This window comes from Toxorhynchites rutilus, chromosome 3 (genome assembly GCF_029784135.1).
Source record: "Toxorhynchites rutilus septentrionalis strain SRP chromosome 3, ASM2978413v1, whole genome shotgun sequence".
Classification (NCBI taxonomy): Eukaryota; Metazoa; Arthropoda; class Insecta; order Diptera; family Culicidae; genus Toxorhynchites; species Toxorhynchites rutilus.
In genome coordinates this window covers 212,296,433-212,320,602 of record NC_073746.1, presented here as the reverse complement: position 1 = coordinate 212,320,602, position 24,170 = coordinate 212,296,433, and the positions used below count along the sequence as shown (strand labels likewise).

Below are 24,170 nucleotides of genomic sequence, written 5' to 3'. Positions count from 1 at the left end.
TTTTCCGAACGATTTAGAGAGATCTTTGGCGTCACCTGTCCAGCTGGTGCTCTCTGAAACGCTTCCTAGAGTGCTTTCTCGGCGGTTTCCGTTCTTTCGACGAGTCCATCGTGCTGAGACTTTGCTGAGTCTCAGTTATTCCTCCATTACAGCCACTAGCTGTAACACTAGCTTATTACATCTGGTGTTTCCACTCGCTTGCATAATGGCGATCGCAGCAGCTTTCTACTATCAGTGAACGCGTTGACTTGGTCACCTGCATCCATCGTACTATTTCTTCGTTCTCCGTTGTTTTTGTTGGTTGTCTCCATTTTGGTTGGGTCCCAAGTCCGGGCCGCTATCTCCACTCCTTGAACATAGTCGCTTTTGGTGATCCCATGGTTATCTATGCAAGCAGTGAGGCCATGCCAGGGTTGACACGGTCTTTCATGGGGACCGTGTTCAGAGCCGGATCAGCGTAAGTCAGGACTGTGACGTCTGAGCCTAGCCTAGACGAGCATCAAACGTACCCGAAGACTTGCCAAGCTATTACCGGGTCGGGGGCAAACGCACTATTAGCCCATACGCCATTTCAGGAAGGCCCTTACTTACTCAGGGAGCAGAATAGCACGACTGTCATTCTTTAGCGTCGCATGTTATTCGTTTCCGTGTCGTGTCCGTTTTCCATGTCATACCAGTATGTCGTAATCAGAATCTTACTGGCGTCGATCCTGATGTGCCTTCCACGGCTCTAAGAAGATTGGGTCTTTCACTGTACACGTACCCACTACATAAACGAGTGCCACAATTTCCTGGCTCAGTCGAGGTATCTTTCTGACCGTTTGGAACGATAATGGCACAATTTAACTAAGAAACCGAGTAGGGCCGAGTATCGTACACAGTGGGTAGAAGTATTAAGAACCTTATCATTGCCTGAAATCATATGAGTGGTGTCAAAGGCAAGGTGCGGGCATTCGGTTATGGAGAGGAGATCTAATGAAGTTGGATCACGTTGCAGTTTGTTCCCTCAAAGGTTGAAGAAAATCCGACTTGAAATGAATTTTTGGCGATATTTTTTCGAGTAATGTCTTTAATATAAGTAAATGTTTGTCCGTGAAAACAATAAAATTAAAAAGCTTATTGGCTTCTCTTTTGTTAATATTATTCTCATATCTGGATGTAAAGGGTGTCCCACATCAAATTACATACAGAAAATTGCCCATTGGGTATTATCTCTTGAAAATTTGTGTAGAATTAGTTCAGAGTGTTCACACTGCATTTTTATCGCTGTCAGTTTTCGAAATTTGGAAAAAAGGCGTCACCTGGAAAGCAACGTCGCGAATGGATTTTGTGCAAGAAATCCTCAACTCTCTTATCGAAAAACATCGGAAAACAACTCGGAATCGTGCAGTCAACGGTGAGCCGTATGATTAACACGTTGAGTGCCACGGTTTTATAGCGACTCTATGGAAAATTTGAAACGTATTAGGGCCATCGTTTCTTATCGTAGTTTAAGGTATTTTTGTTCGAAAGGGAGTGCTTATAAGCTTATATGCTTAGAATAGTTACCTTTATTATCATATGCTATACTGTCAGTCACCGGTGACTGATCCGCGACAGAGCCGTGGAGCTGTCGGCCTAGAATAGCACTTCGGGTCGAGGTCCCCGTCCCTGTCGTAGAAAGCGACTAATCGGGTGACAATTCGAGTTAGGGCGCGGTAAAGCCTATTGAGAATGCACGGGGGAAATACCGTATACAGGAGCAGCGAGAGGAGTGCCGAGCACATTAGAATCGACGCCAGTAAGATCCTGATTACGACACACTGGTATGACATGGAAACGGATATGACATGGAAACGGACAACATGCGACAGCTGCAGCTGGACAGGTGACGCCAAAGATTCCTCGAAACCGTTCGGAAAAAAGAAAAAAAGATTCACCAGCAGAAGAAGAAATGCTCAAAAAACGCAAGGACGACCACGACAACGACGATCAAGGCGATAGTGCCGCCCAGGGCGACAGCGAACAGCTGGGTGACAGCGACGACCAGAGCGGCACCGATAGCAAAAGAAACGACTGGAGCACGGTTACGAGAAGAAACAAGAAAAAATTAGTGAACGAGCAAAAAGAGAGGGAGAGAAAAGAGAAAACGGTGAAAAAAAAGAAGAAAGAGGATGAAAAGAAACAGGGGCCAAATGACAAGAAGCCTAATCCTCGGCGGGCGAGAGGCAAAGGCGATGCACTCATCGTCGAAGCCAAGGGCGACGTATCATATGCTGACCTCTTCAAAAAAATGCGAGAGGACCCTGGCCTCAAGAAACTGGAGGACAGCGTGGTGAAGTCTAGGCGCTCCCAGAATGGCGAAATGCTGTTCGAGCTGAAGAGAGACCCAGAAATCAGGAGCTCTGCATTTAAGGATCTTGTCGAAAGGGCTCTCGATGACGCAGCGAACGTAAGGGCCTTATCCTCCGAGTCATCGATTGAATGCAGGAACCTCAGTCTGTTCACTACCGAGATGGACCTGCGTCAGAAGTTGGAGGAGGAAAACATCGTGGGCAAAGTTCCGATGAAAATCCGATTAAGAAATGCGTATCGCGGGACGCAGACCGCAACGATTCGTCTCCCAACGGACGCAGCGAACAAGTTGCTGAAGCTAGAGAGTATAAACGTCTGCTGGGCTGTGGGTCGTTTTAGAATCGTTCCGCCTGTTCCAAAGCAATTGGAGCGATGTTTCAAGTGTTTAAACTTCGGCCATCTGGCGAAAGGCTGCTTGGGGCCAGATAGATCCAAACTGTGCAGGAAATGCGGAATAGAGGGACACTTTGCCAGCGACTGCAAGGGAAAGCCAAGGTGTATGCTCTGCGAGTACAGTAATGACCATACGACGGGAGGCTTTAATTGCCCTGTGTGCAAACAGGCGAGGGCAAGCGAACAGTGATGGAGATAATCCAAATAAATCTCAACCATTGTGACACCGCACAGCAACTGTTGTGGCAGTCAACGACAGAAACAAAATGTGATGTCGCAATTATCGCGGAGCCGTATCGCATTCCCCCCGGTAACGGTAATTGGGTGACGGATAAAGTGGGAATGGCCGCCATCCAGGTCATGGGCCGATATCCCATTCAGGAGGTAGTCTCGAGGACTCGCGAGGGTTTCGTGATCACAAAGATCAACGGAATTTTCATCTGCAGTTGCTACGCACCTCCCAGATGGACGATGGACCAGTTCCTCTATATGCTGGATGTCCTCACCGAGGAGCTCACCGAACGAAAACCAGTCGTTATAGGAGGGTATTTCAATGCTTGGGCAGTAGATTGGGGAAGGAGATGCACCAACGCGAGAGGGACTTGCTTACTAGAAGCTCTGGCCAAGCTGGATATTACCCTGTGCAACGAGGGTACCACTAGTACCTTCCGTCGAGATGGCCGAGAGTCCATCATCGACTTGACTTTCTGCAGTCCGTCGTTAATGACAAAAATGAGATGGAGGGTATGCGAAGGATACACCCACAGTGATCATCAAGCCATTCGTTATACCATTGGCCAACGACACTCCGTGGCAGTACTAGGACATGCCAACGCAGGTGGAAGACAAAAATCTTTGACAAGGATCTTTTCATCGAAGCACTACGCGTGGAGAGCGGCGTCTTGAACATGAACGCGGATGAACTGACGGAAACGCTAGCCAAAGCATGCGATATAACAATGCCAAAAAAAAGGGAACCCAGGTATAAGCGACCTCCAGCCTACTGGTGGAGTGAGACACTTGGCGTGCTTCGGGCCAACTGCCTCAGCGCCAGAAGACGCTTCCAACGGTCAAGCATAGACACCAGAGAAAAGCGGAGAGTGGAATTTAGAGAGGCTAGATCCACTCTTAAACGGGCGATTAAGCGGAGCAAATCTAATTGCTTCAGGGAGTTATGTCGGGACGTGGACGTCAATCCATGGGGCAATGCTTACCGAGTGGTGATTGCGAAGCTCAGGGGCCCAACGACACCTTCCGAAATGTGTCCCGAAAAATTAAAAACTATCGTGGAAGGGTTATTTCCGCAGCACGACCCAACGACCTGGCCACCCACGCCATATGGAGAGGATGAGGATAGCATCGAACGCAGAGAGGTGACGAACGACGAGCTAGTTGCTGCTATGAAACGCCTCAAAACGAAGAAAGCGCCTGGCCCAGATGGAATCCCCAACGTAGCTTTAAAAGCGGCAGTCCTAGCATTCCCTGATATGTTCAGGACAGCAATGCAGAAGTGTCTAGACGAATGCTACTTTCCGGATCGATGGAAGGTACAAAAGCTAGTATTACTGCCCAAACCAGGAAAGACGCCGGGTGATCCAGCATCGTATAGACCCATATGCCTGTTGGACACTCTGGGGAAACTTTTGGAGAGAATCATCCTCAATAGGCTGACGGAATGCACGGAGGGTGTTCGTGCACTGTCCGATAGTCAATTCGGATTTCGGAAAGGGAGATCCACGGTAGATGCCATTCGCATAGTGGTCGAAAGAGCAAACAGAGCGTCCAAACAGAAGCTCAGAGGAAATCGATACTGCGCAGTGATAACGATCGACGTTAAGAACGCGTTCAATAGTGCCAGCTGGGAGGCCATCGCAACTGCGCTCCACACGATGAGAGTCCCTGAATACCTGTGTAGAATACTGAGAAGCTACTTCGAGAACCGCGTGCCGGTGTACGAGACAAACACGGGCCAGGCGCAGATTAAAAATACGGCTGGAGTTCCGCAGGGCTCTATCCTGGGTCCATCGCTCTGGAACAGCATGTACGATGGCGTACTAAAACTGAATCTGCCCAGAGGTGTGGAGATCATTGGCTTCGCGGATGACATTGTTATTCTCGTGACCGGAGAATCCTTGGAACGGGTCGAAATGCTCGCGACCGAATCGATAGACATGATCGGAAGGTGGATGCAAAGTGTGAAACTGCAGATAGCCCACCACAAGACGGAAATGTTGATTGTCAGCAACCGCAGGGCGGTGCAACGTGCAGAAATCACCATCGGAGAGCACTTGATAACTTCGAAGCGAGTTTTAAAATACCTGGGGGTGCAGATCGATGATCGACTGAACTTCAACAGTCACGTCGACTACGCTTGTAAAAAAGCAACGAAGACAATCAATGCACTGACACGAATCATGCCCAACAACTTTGGCCCAAACAGCAGCAAGAGGCTAGTGTCTCCTCATCGACATTACGATACGGGGGTCCAGCCTGGATCGCGGCGTTAGAAACTCAGCGGAACAAGAGGAGGCTGAGTAGTACGTACCGGCTCATGGCGATGCGAGTCGCGAGTGCGTACAGAACCATATCAACAGAAGCGGTCTGCGTCATAGCCAGGTTGGTCCCTATCAACATCATCTTGGCGGAAGACAGCGAGTGCTATATGAGGAGGGGAACCAGAGGAATCCGGAAGCTAATGAGGGCAGAGTCGATGGCTAGGTGGCAGCAAGAGTGGAGTGCGGCTCAAAACGTCAGATGGACGTACAGGCTCATACCGACACTAAAGGGCTGGGTAAACAGGAAACATGGAGAGGTGAATTTTCACCTAACGCAGTTTTTGTCTGGGCATGGCTGCTTCAGGCAGTATCTGCACCGGTTTGGACATGCAAGATCGCCTCTTTGTCCGGAGTGTGGAGATGTGGAGGAAACACCGGAACACGTCGTATTTGTATGTCCAAGATTCACCACAAGGCGCGAGGGGCTGCCTACCCTTCATGCTGGGAACATCGTAGAGGAAATGTGTCGTGACGAGGGCACCTGGAACGCAGTGAACAGTGCAATCGTCCACATCATGTCCGAGCTACAGCGGAAGTGGAGGACCGACCAGTGTGCGGATAACGCCTGACTATAAAAGATGAACCACAGTGAGATCTGAAGCACCGGAGTACCCCACGAGAGCGGTCGTGACGGAGTGCGCGTTATGTTGGAGGGCACTACCTAATCGGCGCTCCGCTGGGAAGAGAAATCCTGCGAGGGTGACAGTGACGGGGCGCGCGTTACGTTGGAGGGCGCTTCCTAATCGGTTCACGTCTCGACAGGTGAGAAATCCCGCGAGGGTGGCTGTGACGGGTTGCACGTCAAGTTGGAGGGCAATTCCTAATCGGTACACGTCTCGACGGGTAAGCGGAATCTGGCAAGAAGGATTGACAAATTGCTGGCAATGCCTCATGGTGGATTGTAAAGAAGAATACTGCGAGGACTTCGACGAAGCGAGCGCCTAGGAAGGCGTCACCAAATCGGTGTGTACCTCACGAGAGTTGCTGTGACGGAGTGCGGGTTATGTTGGAGGGCACTACCTAATCGGCGCTCCGTTGGGAAGCGAAATCCTGCGAGGGTGGCTGTGACGGGGCGCGCGTCAAGTTGGAGGGTGCTTCCTAATCGGTGCACGTCTCGACAGGTAAACGGATACTGTCGCGAAGAACAGGAAAATGCCTGCCTGTCAACGCCTTATCGTGGCCTGGATGGAGGAACACTGCGAACATTTCGAAGGAGCGAGCATCATGGAGGAAGCCATCGACAAACTGGTGCATACCCCACGAGAGTAGCTGTGACGGAGTGCGCGTCATGTTGGAGGGCACTACCTAATCGGCGCTCCGTTGGGAAGAGAAATCCTACGAGGGTGACTGTGACGGGGCGCGCGTTAAGTTGGAGGGCGCTTCCTAATCGGTGCACGTCTCGACGGGTAAATGGATGCCTGCAAAATGGTCATAAGCGCAGTGGAGAGCAACGAATGGTGAATAAGAATATAGAGAAAAAGGGAAGGATCAACGCTAGCTTGCGTTGAAAACTCGTGCAGTGCATGAGCACAGCCGCCCCCTGAAGTAGTCGCCTAGATGTGGTCCCGGGGGAATGAGGCTACGAGTAGAGGGCTTGGTTTTTGTGGGTGCGATCCCCACTCGACGTCTGGGTTATCCCTTCCCAGATAAGGCTGGAAGAGCGTTCCTCACCTCTATAAAAAAAAAAAAAAAAAAAAACCGGTGACTGATGCAGCCTGAGCGAAAACTCGGTGTCAGTCACCGGTGACTGACGTGGCATTCAACGTGTTAAACGTTACTACGAAACAGTGAGCATTGAACGGAAGGAGAAATGCGATCAGAATGGATGTTCTTTCAGTGATCAGGATCCCAAGCGTGTCGTGAAAGCGTTGAGGTGGAATCCCAATGCTTCGGTCAGGGATGTGGCCAAAAAGTTGAATATATTCAAGTCTTTCGTTCAGAGAGCCAAGGACCGGGAGGGACTGCATACGTACAAAGTGCAGCAGACTTTACACCCAGATGCTGACGAAGCCTTACTGTCTCATCATGGATGATGGGACTTCCGTCAAGGCGGACTTCCGGCAACTTCCGGTGTTACTCAGCTATTTAGGCCATTTAGGCAAGTTTGTGGCGCAACGCGCATTTGATATAATCAATGTCAGCAACCAGTTCTAACCAAGCGTATTGCTTTTCCTACCTTCCTTCCCATTGTGTAACCAGATAAGTGGATAATGTAGCGCAAAAAAATCAACATTTGAAGCGCATTTGAAATTAATGGAAAGTAAAGGAGGAAACCACAAAGATAGGGCATTAGGCAAAGTAAATATTTCGATGGTGATTAGCCAGTTGTTTCCCACTCGAATCTTTTACGTGGGAAACATATTTTAACAAGACCTAAGCGAGAGTTGGGTAAATGAAATAGGGTTAGGTTTCGCCCTTATCGCCCATGGAATGAACGCGAAGGGCAGAGAAGAAATAAACAAATGTTTAGTGGAATTTTACGCGGTGGCCTAGAGATAAGAATAGGGAGGGGAAATTCCCACACCACAACCAAGGACCACAACCAGGGAAATAGCTTCCCTGGTTTCATTTTTTGATGTTACGGAGGAAGTATGGAAGCATAAATTTTCAAATTTTTCCGAGAAATACATGATTTGGTAAGCGATCTGCTCATGTGGCAAACGGAATGCACCGTTTGTGACTACTGGGACTGTAAACGGGCAGATCTACCTCAAGGAGAGTCTACAGAAGCGTCTGCTTCCTTAGATGAAGCAGCACGAGGGCCCTACGATCATCCTACGATCATCTGGCTTTGTGCCATTATTCAAAAGATGTCTTGGAGTGGTACGAAGTCAACGGGATTATTTTCGTACCCAAGGAAACTAAATGTCCCACAATTTGATGTGGGACACCCTTTATTCATCCTGTTTCTGATTGACAGTTTCGATGCCGCCTATGAGGTAGTCTCCATTCGTCCATCACTATTGACTATAGAGTTTGTGGGTCAATACTGAAGTGGAGTGCAGTAAAAACCAAGTACATGAGAGGAAGAAGCTCCGCGCACGAATACTTAGGCTTCCTTCCTTCTGTTGTTGTAGACATCAATGAGTAGGTGATTGAATAGTTCGCGTGGTTGGGCTTAGGATCGCTGATAGCCGCAGACCTTGCTGGTACACTTGCTGTACAAGACACTGATAAGACCGCTTGCTCTCTACGGGCATGAAACGTAGGCAATACTAGAAGAGGTCCGGCGAGCACTTGGCGTTTCTGAATGGAATGTCCTGCGGAAAATGTTCGGCGACGTTCAAACATTGGACGGAGTATGGCACGGGTATGTATGTCAGATGTTAACATCCCGTTGAAACGGTTCACCTCAACGATCCAGATGACACCCGACAGAGAGGAGCACAGCGCGACTCGAACTCGAACTCATGACTCGAACAGGTTGAGAGAGACTTGCGGATACTACACCGCCAAGGCAATTGGCGAAATATAGACCACGCCTGAGGAGAAAGGAGGAGACTCGTGGATACAGCACGAGCTACTAGAGTTCTAGCCTGTTGAAAGTAAATTAGGTAAGGATGTATCCATAAACCATCAGACTTTGAGAATTCTAATTTTACACACAAACAGACCATAATGTTTGTCGTTCAATTAGCGTTGAGAAGAAAAGTGCGAATTATGAGCAAGAGGTGGAGTTCAGTTTTCTCAAACTCTCAAATCTTAAATTGTTCAACATGTAAGTGAGGCGTTTTGTGTTTAATTGACTTATTATTTTGATTTGGTTCAGCATACTGCAATAACATGCGTGTATTGGCGAAATTTTGTTCTACTCAGGTAACCATTGGCATACTTTTGTTAGTATTGGGTATCAAATTGCACAACTGCATTTGAAAGGCATTAGAACAACACTTTGCCAAAGCGGGTTCTAGCACATAAAGCTGATCTTATGCTGGTTTTTACGCTCATTGATTACCTGGGTGATAACATGCGTTACGATTACTTTCGATTATTCCTACTAAATAACACTAGTTTGCTTATGAGTACATTAATTCCGTTATATGAATACACAAATTGTAAAATAAGGAATAAAATGTGTCGTGCCACCGAGTAATGATAATTTGGAATATATATATTTTTGAGAACCAAGCATTTTAACCATCTAATAAGATTATTGAAACAATATACGGTATAGGTACCCGCGAAACGTTGACGTTTAATGAAAGTGGAACGAAAACTTTCTGTAGAAATGAAACAGATGAACGTTACCAATAGCAGAAGGATGGATGGTGTGGCAGTGGAAAATATTCGCAAAGAGAAGAAAGTATTTTTTTGGTTTTTGAAATATAGAGAGAAAAATAGAAGAAAACCCGTTTTGAAAAGAGAGTATATGAGAAAATGAACTGATTTTATGGAATCTAGTGATCAACTTACCGGAACCACTTTCTCTTGAGTGTCGACGGGGTTTCGAGTCGTCCTGACTGGTGCCCATTCCGATGAGCTTGTCGTTACCGTTGCTGCTGCCGCTGCCATTGCTGCTGCCGTTGTTGTTCATGGAATTGTTCCTGGAAAGAAGATGTCGACCGTCTTGGCCGTGGGGCGAAAGACCGGGACCGTGAGCATCGCAAGATCGATGTTGCCCGTGGCTATGGCTGTGAGTGGCTTGAGCGGTCGCTTTGATATTTTGCATTATTTTGACAAATCCGTTCTTGGTAACTCGCTCCAAACTACCGGTAGATGTTTTTAGCTTTGTGGTAAATCCTTCTTTTATTACCTGTAAACGTTTGGTAAACAGAGACCGGCAGAGAAATGATTCGTTCAGCGACATCTGTTTCTGTATTCGTTTCCGAATCCGTTCTTTTTCGCGCAACCGACTTTCGGCCATAAGTTCTTCGTTTAGAGAGCTTTGCTTTCTCAACAGCTGACTTCGTGACTCATTACGTACAATGTGCTCCCGGTAGGCTTGTGCAGATTCGCACAGTTTGTAATCAACGTCATCACATATTGATTGTTTTTGTTTAACTAATTTTGGTCTTCGGGATGCTGCTGACGACGGTTCAGCTGGTGTTGCTTTCGATTCAGGTATTTGAGCACCTAAACTTGGTACACTTGAACGTGATCTAACTATGGTTTTTGGTGGTGGATTTAATATACTACCTAAGCTTCGGCTTTTCAGACCAGCAGACAGCGGCGGCTCCGGTATGTCGTCGAAGTCCTCCAGGCGCCTAAGCTCGATCGGCAAATCCTTCGCGTCCTCGTAGTCCAGGCTGCTGTCCTGTTTCGTTTCGCGCGAGCTCCACGATTCCAGGAACCACGGACTCTTTTTGCTCCCGGCCAGTTTCTGCGGAACAGAGAAGTAATAGATATATTTTGTAAAAACACTAGAATTTTAAATAGAAGATTGTGTTCGGAAAAAAATGAACATACAAAATAGTTCGCCAAATTTTTCACTGGAGTCCGACGACGGTCGGCGAGGAACGGAGAACTATATGTCGTCATAATTAAGGACATTCAACGTTCAACGTAGCTACCAACAGCATCGACGAGAAGCCAATCCACCAAAACGGTGTTCGTCAACAAGTTAAAGGCAGACGTCGTTTTGTTTAGGTGCTGCTGAACGATATTCGGATTCGTTTTCAACCAGACACAGCATCAGGCTTCACTATTGTGTCTTGGCAGATTTGAGAGAGTATCGGTAAGTCAGTGGCAATTTCGACTGTTCAATGTGCCATAACTGCCTTAGGGGAGGACCTTCGCCTCGAATTTAAGTTCTCCTCTACACAGTTTTCGGAACGCGGTGCAGATGTGCAACGAATCAACGCGTGCCGAAACAAAGTTGAAATGTTTTGTTGTCAACACCGTTCGCTTTAAAGTTCGAACATCCTTACTGCACCGACGACGACGATGTTGAATTAAAGAAGCTTTAAACTTTTTAGTTCATTCGCCTCTACACTGCACCGTATCCTTACACCGGTTTATATACCCAATTTTGAACCACGCTCGAATTTGGTTTGTCTGCTTTTCTTTCTCTGTTGAGGCGGTTGGTACGGGGGGCGCTGTTGTTTTTATGCTCAGCTTAGAACGAGCGAAGACAAAACACTTGTTTCTGATTTCGGTGCACTTCGTACCAAGAGAGAATACGTGTTTGTTATGAACGCGCGCTGATGAAAATTGAACTCAAGTGCAGCGCAGCGTATGTTTTCTGAAGATTGCCTCTACAGTTTTTTTTAACGAATTACTGAGTGCCGACCACATTTACGATAAGCTCGATGAGCTATGATAATCGAATATGGTTTACGATGACTCTACCGGAAAAAAATCAAGGCAATTGAAGACCGGCCTTCTCTCGCGATATGACTAGTTTCTTTTCATTATTGGGAGCAGTGAATTACTAGAGGAAGTTTCCGCATTCCGATCGGATCGGATTCGCCCACCTGAGCGTTGGATTTAATTCTGATAGTAAAGAGATCAGATGAATGGCCGACGACGACTCCAGGGTAGAGCGCACAATTCAGCAGTACAGAGCTTTCAGGCAGTAGATCTTATTATCTATGTTAGTAATATGTAACCGATTACTCGCGGTTGGCTCGAGGTTAGTATTACAAGTGTTTTCGTAATTCGGATGTTGCTGTCTCCAATGCTCTGTACGTGTGCCCGACTCGGGATACTTCCTATTGGGATGCAGCTGACCCTTGATCAGCAACGCCCCCCTAGTCTGTACCTCATATCTTTCTCGACTCGAGGAATCCAGGATAGAATGGTCACTAACCGGCGCAATCATCAGTTCATGTAGAGTTGTCATGAGCGGTACAACCTTTGGCTCTTGTTGAATCATCAGTGGACTGCACAACCTTTGGCCCGTGTATCTGTAAAGAGTGTGTGTATGTATTGCCGCGACTAAGTAAAAGTTTATCGATCGGATAGGAGGGATATAAAACGGGGACACAACTAAGGAAACATCATTAAACGTTGACATCGGCGTTCCTGAGGAACAGGTATAGATGAAGCAGAAGATCAGGATCACGGCTACCTAAGATATCCCGGACGGGGATCTCCGATTGTCTGCCTTGTGCTCTCAGTGCTCTAGAGAGCTGAGAGCGAGCAGCATGGAACCGGATACACGACCAGACAACATGCTCGATGTCGTGGTAGCCATCGCCACAATCACAAAGATTGTTTGCTGCGAGCCCAATGCAGTAGGCAGTAGATAGCTCTAAGCTTTTTGGCAAAGCGAAAAATACATCCCAGCTGCAAAAAGGCTTTAGATACGACGAATGATATTTGTGATCCTTGAAGGTTAATTTCGTATCGATCGGGATGTCCAATTCCTTGACAGTCGTTTCTCGCTGTAATTGCACTTCTTCCAGACTGTAATTGAAGTGAAGAACAGAGCGCTTGCGTCCAAACGAAATCACCGCGCATGCAGACTCGCAGAAAGGCATTTTAGAACGAAATTGACATCATTGTGTTCAGCAAGAATAAAAACGGTCCAAGAGGACTTTCTTGGGGAACGCCGGAACAAGCTGGAAAGGGTGTTGAAACATAGTCACCAATCATGACAGAGATGCTACGACCACTGAGGTAAGATCCAATCCATATTAACAGATCGCCTTTCATACCTTTATTTGTTTTATCGGATGCTGCTTTAATTTCTTGAACACATGGAAAACATACGGCTGTTTCTATCAGTTCCGACATACGCCTGTGGCCAGTGAAAGATTGAACGTCATCGTGAGTGGTATAGCCAGTGAAGGCATGCAACATTTGAGTAAAAATGATGGAATGCAGCCTTGGCCCCATCCTACGGAGAACTTCAATCTCTTTCCTGCTGTGCTAACCATACTGCCGGTGATTACAAACTGTAGCACGGATGCCGTATGAATGAAGCACAAATTTCTACATTACTCGAGAATTAATCAAGCAAATGCAACCAAATTAGGCATCTGGAAGTTTTAGGGTGCAATAAATGTTTCTATTGTAGTTAGACACTTCACCCCCGTCGCTAAGGGGGGGGGGGGCGGTTTCTGTCATACAAATCAAACACAAATTTCTACATTACTCGAGAATTAATCAAGCAAATGCAACCAAATTAGGCATATGGAGGTTTTAGGGTGCAATAAATGTTTCTATGGTGGTTAGAGACTCCACCCCCCCCCTTCCAAAGGGGGGGCTGCCACACAAATGAAACACAAATTTCTGGATTACTCGAAAATTAATCAAGCAAACCAAACCAAACTTGGCATGTGGAGGTTTTAGGATGCAATAAATGTTTCTTCGATGGTTCGACACTCCTCCCCTCTCTTTTAGGGTGGGCTGTCATACAAATGAAAAACAAATTTCTGCATAACTCGAAAAGTAATCAAGCAAATGGAGCCAAATTTTGCATCTTCACATTGAGGGGGCACGAAACGTTTCTATAGTGAGTAGACACTCCTCCCCCCCTCTCTAAGAGGAGAAAAGGGGAGGGGTTTGTCTTTATTCTATCATATTTTCTGTATCAAACATTTATTCCATGTAACGGAGAAACATGTTATTTGCAAAAAGTTGAAAAATCGAGAATTGTGTCTGAAAATAATCTGATATTATAATGATGAGATTTGGTAGAAGTACTGGTTTTTTTTTAGTAAAAGGTAAATTCAACGAGGTCGATTAGAAGATCAATCAATGAACAGTTCTGCGATTGCAGTAATGAACTTCCGCTTAGTAAGAAAACGTGAATGTTTGAAAGTATTGATAACAAAAAACGAATTTTGGGCGAGACGAAGTTTGCCGGATCCGCAAGTTTCTCATAAAATCCGTAAGGTATTTGGTGAGCCATCTGAGGTCAGCTCGCTTCATCTTTTATTGGAGTATTTGTCCAAGCTAGTTTCACTGGATCGCATTTAGACGTCACAGGGACAGATTGGTCGACAGTATAAAGCAGGATACCAGAAATTGTAGAAGCAGCGAGGTTGGCGTCGCAATCTCGAAAAACTTCGTTCTACTTCATACGAGAAAGGAAATAGTTCATGCCATGGAAATTGTCCTTATTGGATTCAAAAGGAACGCTCTCAGTAGTATCGCAGAAACGATGTTGCATACTTATGTTCGATCTCCTTAGTATGGGATGATGATGTCTATAGATTTTAACAAATTGTGATGGAATTTGCATAACCATAATGTTCTGGCCCAGTTCTTGACCAGCGAAACACAAATCTTGCAAACAATTCTTTTCGTTTCCGATTCCACTTATCAGTTTCAGTCCGGCAGTACAGTATGCATCAAGCAGCAACCGCTCAAGAGACCCGATGAGCTACCCAAGAAATGGCTTGGTTGATTTTATTCTCAACGGGCTTAATGGAAACGGGTACTCAGGAAACGATAAAGTGAAGCATGTGGTCTGCGCTGAGTTTCCGCAGGACCACCGGAGTCCAGTCTTGGTTGTATGCTTTGCAGATGTCTAGTGCAGCTAACGCTCCAGAGCGAGCATTCACTTGACAAGGATATTGCCGCAGTGCGAAACGCATGAATATCTTGTGAATGCGTTCAGTTATGTACATTTCTAATGCGTAGTAGATCACCAGACGAGAGCAGCATACACACTGCAGGAAACTGCGCACCATTGCAACATTGGTGGAAACGGAAAGCGAACCGACAGATAAATCTAACAATGAGAACACTTTGGCGAGAAAAAACCCATTTTAATGGTTGACTACGGGATATTTTTTAATACCTAAGGGTACTCGATTCACTTTAGAACATTGCTCACGTGACGGCGAAAATCGGAAGTCCACAGAAACATTGGAGGATTGTGGAGAGATTCTTCTGGAACACCAACCTTAAAGATTTTGCAACTACATTTATTTTTGTTCTGATTATATTCAGAAAAAAAACGCTCGACAGTTGCCTAGGAGTAAGGCATAGTGATAACGTTACAAACAAGACATCGAAGCGCCGAAATGCGAGCGAACCGTCAATTATTTTTAGACATCCAATGTTTGTCCACCAACCCTGCACATGCTCGTTTTCTGAAACTGTGATTTCCTTACGGAGTAAATTTATCTTTAGGGTACGGAATTAATTCTCCTTATATTGTACATACGCTTTGTAGAATCCTGGAAACGCTTCTAACACAATGTTAATGCTTGTCAATTTTGAAAAGTTTCTGGGATTTAACATTGCCGCAGCCTTGAGCGTCGGATCAATTAGCTTGATCAGCTTCACGAATCTCATTTGCTTGATAAGATTCACGAAAAAACTGCGACTTTATATCCTTTGAAATTATCTATCTTTCGCTGTCCATAGTTTCGATAATTTCTTCTGCTGCTATTCCAACCTAAAAATTCTTGTCGCTTTTCTAATAATCTTCATATTAGTGAGAATGATCAAATAAAAATCTTTCAGCTCTTTATGTCGTGAATTCAGTATCGTGAATTCAGGTTGTTCAGCCTGGAACAAACAATCAATCTGTTGATCTGTGTCAAAACATACGTCGCACCGTCCGATGCGAATCTTTTCAGACAATCCTTGTAAGGAAATCCATCCTTATGAAACTGATTAATCTTTCGATTGTAAATGTTTTGATGATCAGCAGCACCAGGAGCAGGGCCAAAAATCGTCATGTACCTCAATGTTGCGTTGTTCAAATGTAAGAAATTTCACACGTGGAAAAAATCTATACAAATCTGTACTTTTCGACGAAAATCTGTACTCTGTACCGGACAGAATCTGTAACGAAAAAATCTGTACCATTCCGAATAAATTTTTACGTGTGGCAACAATGCTCGTCAATGATTCACAGTCCCAGTTCAGCTCAGCTATTCAGCTATTCGAGCCGCCGTCCGCCATTTTAAAGGGCGACCTTCACCACAAGCCATAAGTTTTTAAAGTTGACGTTCTTTCGAAAGACTTTTCGCTGTCGTCTAATTCAGGAGCACACAGTGAATAATTCGTATGATTTCGATGCAATTATCTCGAGAATAGCGACACTGGGTTGAGATGAATCGCTTCCCACTTCCTGGACCTAATCCATCTTATACCAGTCGTCCCGGTCCTGCTGGAGGGTCTGGCGAAGGGATCTTCCAGTTTGCTCAATTCGGCAAGTATGACACATCAACCAACATTTACTCTCCTGATGCTTCTGTACCTTCCAGTAGCCTACGCATCTATTATCAGAACGTCCGCGGATTACGTACTAAAATCGATGCTTTTTTCTTGACTGTCAGCGATGCTGATTACGACATGGTTGTACTCACCGAGACTTGGTTAGATGATTGCATCTATTCGTCGCAACTCTACGGCTACTCTGTATACAGAATGGATCGCAACGCTCAAAACAGCCGCAAATCAACGGGTGGTGGAGTATTTATTGCTGTTTCGTCACGATACAGTTCCTGTTTGGATCCAACACCGGTCGAAGATTCGCTTGAACAGCTTTGGATCAGGATGGAATCTATGGATAGAGCCATTAGCATTCGAGCTCTCTATCTGAATGACATCCCTGCTTTTCGCAAACACATCGATTCAATCGGCGCAATTCACTCGAATCTCTCTCCTAACGACATTGTACTACAGTTTGGTGACTATAATTTATGCGATGTACACTGGACTGTAAACGAAGATGGCTACGCGTCAGTTGATCTGGATCGCTCTCAACAACGTACTACCAGTAGCTTATTTCTGGATGGTTTCTGCTTCCTCGGCTTGTCTCAGATTAACAGGTTGGAGAATACAGAGAACCGCACTCTTGATCTTGTCCTCGTTAACGACATAGTGCTACCGAGTTACCTCATTAGCGAATCCATTGAAGCGCTCTCTAAGATTGATCCTCGCCATCCTCCATTCGAGCTAGTCGTCGAATGTCCAACAGCTGTAACATACGGAACTGAACGTAATGATCCTGGATACGATTTCAAACGGGCCAATTTTGAGCGTTTGTGTGCACCATTGTTTGTGGTCGACTGGAATACTCTGGACACGATTCAAGATATCGATGAAGCCGTTGGATTTTTCGTCAACGTTGTACTTCAGGCGATTACAGTACATGTCAAAGGCCTCCTCCGTGTAAAACGCCATGGTCAAACAATCATTTTCGCTTGCTGAAACGTCGTCGACCTGCTGCTCTACGTTGCTACTGCAGTCAACGATCTCAACACTCGAAGCTGCAGTTCAATCAGGCTAGTAATGAGTGCAGGAGATACGATGCATTTTTGTATGCCCAATACAAAATTCGTATTGAGTAAACGTGTGAATCCAAAACAGTTCTGATCGTTTGTCAAAAAAATTAAAACGGTCTTCCAACATCAGTGCATCTCGACGAGTTCTCTTCTGATTCGATCAGTGGAAAATGCGAACTTTTTGTTCGACAGTTCAAACGCGCTTTCAACAGTTATACAGCTCAGCTTGAACAAGTTAGATTAGCTGTCCAGGATGCTCCTCGGGATGTGTTTAGCTTAGAAATGTTCGAAATATATGAGCATGAGGTAGTTAAAGCAATTTAAAACCTTAAATTCACGTATGCTCCAGGTCCGGATGGAATTTCACCAGCAGTGTTGAAAAAATGCAGTTCTGCACTGGCCTCTTCGCTGACGAAACTTTTTAATCGATCACTGCAGCAGCGCGTGTTTCCTTCAAGCTGGAAAGAATCGCATCTATTTCCCATTCACAATAAAGGAGATAGACGAGATGCTAGAAACTATCGCGGCATTACTTCTCTTTGCGCCTGCTCAAAACTGTTTTAAATCATCATAAATGAATCGCTTTTTGCCAGTTGCAAGCAGTACATATCAACGAATCAGGATGGTTTCTACCTGCAAAGATCCGTGAGCACCAGTCTAGTTGGGTTCGCAACGCGTTGTATCCGTGCCATGGATGCTGGTAAGCATGTGGATGCCGTCTACTTGGACTGTGAAGGCAGCTTTTGACCGGGTCGATCATCGAATGCTTCTCGAAAAATTAGTGAAATGTGGTGTAGCCCACGGTTTTGTCGAGTGGTTCGGGTCATACCTGACGAATCGAGCTTTGTGTGTGCAAATTGGGCCATATTAGTTCGAGTCATTCACAAACATATCTGGAGTGCCTCAGGGGAGCAACTTTATTCATTGTTCATAAATGACGTGTCCTTGATCTTGCCCCGAGGAACGAGACTCTTCTATGCTGATGATTCTAAGGTCTACGTTATCGCAGAGAACATAGCTAATTGTCATCATCTTCAAGGCTTGCTGAACATTTTTGAGACGTGGTGTGCACGAAATTGTATGACGCTGAGCGATGAGAAATGCCAAATTATTTCGTTTACCAGGAAGCGAAATCTGTCGTATGGTGCTCTTTCCACGGCATTTGGAAAGCGCGCATTGAATCTGTCCAAAGAATGTTCGTGCGTCGTGCTTTGAGGAATCTTCCGTGGCGGAACCCAAGGGAATTGCCGCCTTACGAGGAACGCTGTAACTTGCTGGAAATTGATACTCTGGAGAATAGGCGATCTGCATCACAGGCCATGTTTGTTGCGAAACTGCTGAGGAGTGAGATTGATTCTCCTTCCTTGCTAGCTATCCGCAATATGTATACTCCAGAGCGCACCTTACGTCACCGTGACTTCCTAAGGCTTGATTTCCGGAACAGTGTGTATGGTCAGCATGATCCGTTGGAATTCATGTCTGCTACTCCCAAAATTGACTTTTAGCTCATGTTTTGTCATCCAGATTTATGACATTAAATGAGACATAACATAACAGAAAATGTCATGACTCACAATTACTGGTAAGCATTTGTATAATCTACATGGTGCAGCAATATAAGATTAATACGAGCGAGCGAAACAAAAGACAAATAAGCTTTCCGCATACTTTGCCACATACACGGCCCAGACCGAGATAGATATTGTTCTCCTTCATGTGCTCCTTTTTTGCTCTTAAAAACACTTCCCAACTTCATTTTATAAACTGGTGCAATATTATCACGTATTTGTTGAACAACTGCTGAAGCATCGTTAGCCATGTGGATAGCGTGATCATTTAAAGTAGCTTTGCATTCTAGCCTGCCTTGGTTCGATCCCCATTGACGTCGTATGGACTTTTTTTTACAGAATCCCAAATGAAATGAGAAAAGAAAACAGAAAAAGATGTCTGTACGCATACATACAAACCATTTTTAAACTTTTAAAACAGCTCATTATTCGCGCATTTGACTCTCTAGCACACCAAATGATGAAATGTTTTCTGCCAACGCTAGTTGGGGTATACCTTTAATAAGATTTTTCACCTCTTTGATTTTAACCCCGCTTCGAAGTAGTGTATGTATTTGTTTTAGATTCAAGTGGGTTCATTAAGACAATTTGATGGAATAAATAAATAAATAAATAAATAAATGATGAAACCTGTTATTTAACCCATGACACGGTTCCGCTGAAGACTCTACTTTAGAATCGTTCTCTGGCCTACGAGACATTCATGGGACAGATATCGATGGAGATCACGGCAATAGTTTTGGCAATTTTCGACGGTGTGTTAACTGAAGTTGAAGCTGCTTAGAAGTGTACAGAGTGTTGGTTTTGTGGATGGCGTTGTACCAACAGTAGTGAGCGAAACGCTGATCGTGATAGAGGTGAATGAACTGCAAAGTTTAAAGCCTATTAAAAACAAAGTACTGAACGGATCGTGGAGATGTTAGCAACTGAGATGATCGACGTAATTGAAAATTGAATACGAATAGCCCAAAACAAAAGTGCTAATGGTGAGTAACTTTAGAGCGGTTCAGCGGCCAGAAATTACCGTCGCGGACACGTTTTACAGGGTGTTTAATAAGTTCGAATACAACTTTTCATCGTTGTGTAGATGCGCACTATGTGCCTTTTGTGTATTGGTATTGTTGTCAGCTTTAGCATCTCATATAGGCTAACCGACGCGCACGGTGTCGACTTGCTGCCATTTGTAGTTTGTTTACCGCGCACGATGAAGGGTGGTAAAGTCGTGGTAAAGTTGTTTGCGAGAGGTGAGCGACCCGGTGACATATTCCGGTGGTTGAAATCCCACGAGGTGAAGTGGAATTAAATCTATACCACCATCCGGAGGTACCGGGAGACGGGCTCGGCTAAGGACCGTGCGAGATCCCGGCGACCGCGTTCGGTGAGTACGTTAGCACCATCAAGGTGGTGAGGGAGCGGGTTCGTCGAAAAATGAACCATTCGATCCCAAAGATCGCAGCTGACCTGAATGTTTCGATAGGGACTGCCTACTCCATCAAGACGAAGGATCTAGGATACAAACCGTACAAGAAATGCAAGATTCACGGGGTAACGAAGGCTACAATGGAGAAGAGGCTGGACAGAGTCAAACTGATATCTTCGGGGCACACAGGTCAGGAGTTCGTGTTCTCTGATGAGGAACTCTTTGTCTTGCAACAGCCGTACAATGTTCAAAATGATCAGCTGTGGGCGCCCTTCGTCCCACATAAAAATCCATCGGATCCAGAACGCTGCATCTGTGATGGTATGGGGAGTCATATTTAGGCGTGGAAAGCTCCCACTAGTGTTTATCGAGGAAAAAATTAAGATCAACGCCATGTACTATAACCGAGAAGGTTATGGCTCCGGCACTTTGGGCACTCTAGGGGAAGGATCATTACGTCTTTCAACAGGACGAATATCGTCCAAGCGTGGTCTCGTGACTGATTTTGTCGATAAAACTTTGTGCACAAAGGACATCGCTAGCTAATATGTCGTAAAGGTTCGGGTAGTCACGAACGACGCACTCTGTTTGCCATATGAGCAGATCGCTCGCCAAGTCATACATTTCTGGGCAAAAAAAAGTTTCTGCTTCCTTACTTCCTTCGGAACATCCAACTTGTGCTGGGCGGTAATGAACCGTAGCCCCGGGAGCTGGCGGAAGCCCGCCTTGACGTAAGTCTCATCATCCATGATGAGACAATGAGGCTTCGTCAGCATCTGGGTGTACAGTTTCCGGGTCCGTGACTTTTCCACCGTATTTTGCCGCTCGTCGCGATTTGGAGCCTTCTGCACTTTGTACGTATGCAATTCCTCCCGGTCTTTGGCTCTTTGAACGAAAGACTTGAGCAGATTATTTTTTGGCCATATCCCTTATCGATGCACTGAGATTCCGCTTAAACGCTTCCACGACACGCTTGTGATCCTGATCACTAATAGAACATCCATTCTGACCGCATTTCTCCTTTCGTTCGATGCTCAGAGTTTCATAGTAACGTTTAATCACACGACACATCGTTGACTGCACGATTCCGGGTTGTTTTCCGACGTCCCGATGAGAGAGATGAGGATTTCCCTGGTGCTTCCTGGTGCAAAATCAATTCGCGACTTTGCATTTCGGTTTACGCCATTTTTTCCAATTTTCGAAAAACTAACACATTTTCTCCTAAAACTTGATCTGTAATTTGGTTCTTCGGTGCATAACCTCATGGAATGGGTCTCAAACAAATAGTACGAACAATAAATTGTAAACATCTAATTAGTGATAATAAGGTATATTGAAAATTGTAAATGCGAAGGGTTTATTGACGCCCATACTGTCAAAAGCGTGCACTCACCTGTATGGCGCGTCTGACAAAGCTGTAACAGGTTTCGCCGGGCGATGACGAAGACAAACTCGAGCTGTCTCCGTCGCCTGCCGAGCGGCTCGAATTGGTTGAGTCTTCCGTATACGCGTGGTATGGCGGCAAAAAGTCTTCGTCGTCCTCCTCGTCCGACATGGCGACGTTTTTTGCACGTGGCGGCTGCCAGGGCACTAGCACATCCTGCGACTCGAATCGTCGGTGCCGCTGCTCCAGAGCCCAAACGGTAATGATGACACGTCCCCCGATCCGTAGAATGCGAGCCAACTCCCGGATAGCTCCGACGCGGCGTTCGGTCGTTGCAAAGTGATGCACCACCGCCAGCGAGAGTACTGCATCAAACGATTCGTCACGAAATGGCAGTTCTAAATTATCACATATCGCCACCTGTTGAGCAGAGAACGAAATGCTGTAATGAAGGATAAACCGGAGCGGTGTGAAATGTAGGACATATTTTGTCCACAAATCAATGCGATACTGCTTAGTATCAATTAACCTTAACGCGGTGGCTTGTTGGAGTGATTTTCCGCTTATTGTTGTTTCTCCCGAGAATGTGAAGATGCTCAACCGCAAACATTAAGGCTGGCAGTGGAATGGGTAAGTACAAATATAATCTTTGTTTGTGAAAATCTCAGAACAGGTCTGTTTTCGAATAAGAAGGATACCTTAACATTTTTCTTCTCTTTCATTCCCCCTATTTGATGCAGTGCGCAGATATTTTTACATAATTCATGAAATTTTCCACCCAACTTTCTTCCGCGTTCGAATGCCTATTCTATGTTTCAAGATTCCTTTTTATTTTCATACGGATGGAAATTTGTTGGCTTGTTTAGAATATTGATTGTTATTACTGTCGGTGATTATTGAATTGGAATAACCTAGCTAGGAAAAACGTTGCCATTAAGGTATTTCCTGAGTAAACTTTTTCAAAATATCTGAATCAAGCAAAAAGTGTAGGGTAACACGGGGTGATTTGGTCATATGGGGTGATTTGGACCACTCCTTTATCTCAAAAATTACGGCTCAACTTGGATTTTCTATAATGTCATTTCCTTCTCTTGTTGAACCGTATGTACCTAAAGTAAAAAAACTTTGGTAAAACTTCACAAGTAGAGGGAAACGGTAGCATAAATACATCAAATACTTTGAGCGTCAAAAAATGTGAGTTTTCCGATCGTGGTTTTAAGGTTTTCCCCGCTGATTAAACAAACTTTTCGTGTATTGTGTAGTAAAGTTCTGTTCGCCTACAGAAGAGGAACAATTTGATGTAGCGAAACTGTAAGTTCGATAACAATAAATGAAATTAATTGCATTTTAATTTTTGCGTGTTGTGTGGGGTGACATGGACACGTTTCTGTGGGGTGAATTGGTCCTACAGGTCTCAAACTTTCTTTGGTTTAATTGATTCCAGATGCCGTTGAATTACAATAAGAGGATGGACAGACGACAACGTTGGAAGAAGGAGGAGCTTGAAAGAGCAACGCAGACCATTGAGAACGGATTTTCTTTGATCAAGCATCAAAAGTGTTTGAAAATGCTCGCCCAACAGTGAAAAGATTCATGCAGAATTCGAGATGGTGTCTGGTCTGGGATCTGGCCAAGACACCTTGTATCGACCCCAAAACATTGTTACTGATTGTAACATTATCCCAAAATACTTTACATAAACATAAGTATGTTTTTTTTCGATGAAACACACACTGGACCAAATCACCCCACAGACGGTCCAAATCACCCCGCATCAAATTTTAATGTCCAAAAATCATCTCTTTCATTTTATGATATATTTGGTAGATTGAAGATTTATATAATGATTAAACATTATTTATTGAGAGAAAACAAGTGTAGCTCAGTATACAATGTGACATTTTTTATTTAGACCGTATTGGTTTGGAAATATTAGGCGATTTGCTTAGGTGGTCCAAATTCCCCCCTTTTCCCCTATGTAATCACAGCAGGCATTGGTTGTCGGAATAAGTTTATTTGTTTACATAATGGCTTACTGTCCGTTCGAAACAATAATACCGCTCTATCCGCTCGAGAGCTAGAATTTTATTTTTGATTTCAGAAATCCACGATGTGTGAAGATCTGCATCACTTCGGGGAAAGTCTGACCATCGTCCAGAGCCCAGTAAAGCCAGCGCATCATAAAACAGATGCGAAGGTAGTGGGTCTTTTCAACTCGGAACCCGAAACTGTCATTGAGGGCAGCGGCGAAAAGGGAAAATGTTTCGTGTCTGACCAAAATACAAACCAGAAGCTGGGCCATTATGAAGAAGAATCTTCGTAAACATTCTAAGGCAAACAAGTCGTTCCTCATGGCAATCGGTTGAAAGACTGAATTTCACC

The 24,170-nt window shown here is 45.1% G+C and overlaps 1 protein-coding gene across 10 annotated transcripts in view; it reads right to left on the bottom strand.

The window, feature by feature from the left end:
- Nucleotides 1-24,170, bottom strand: part of LOC129775927 (uncharacterized) — a 57,332-nt gene that overhangs the window by 5,538 nt on the left and 27,624 nt on the right. For 8 of the 10 annotated variants that reach the window (XM_055781195.1, XM_055781199.1, XM_055781197.1 and 5 more), the window contains exons 4-6: nucleotides 21,798-22,208; nucleotides 9,696-10,602; nucleotides 9,461-9,502 (exon numbers count right to left, since the gene is read on the bottom strand). In XM_055781195.1, the coding sequence (XP_055637170.1) occupies nucleotides 9,461-9,502; nucleotides 9,696-10,602; nucleotides 21,798-22,208 (1,360 nt within the window). The remainder of the gene's footprint in view (nucleotides 1-9,460; nucleotides 9,503-9,695; nucleotides 10,603-21,797; nucleotides 22,209-24,170) is intronic. The other 2 variants (XM_055781204.1, XM_055781203.1) reach the window with 2 other exon arrangements.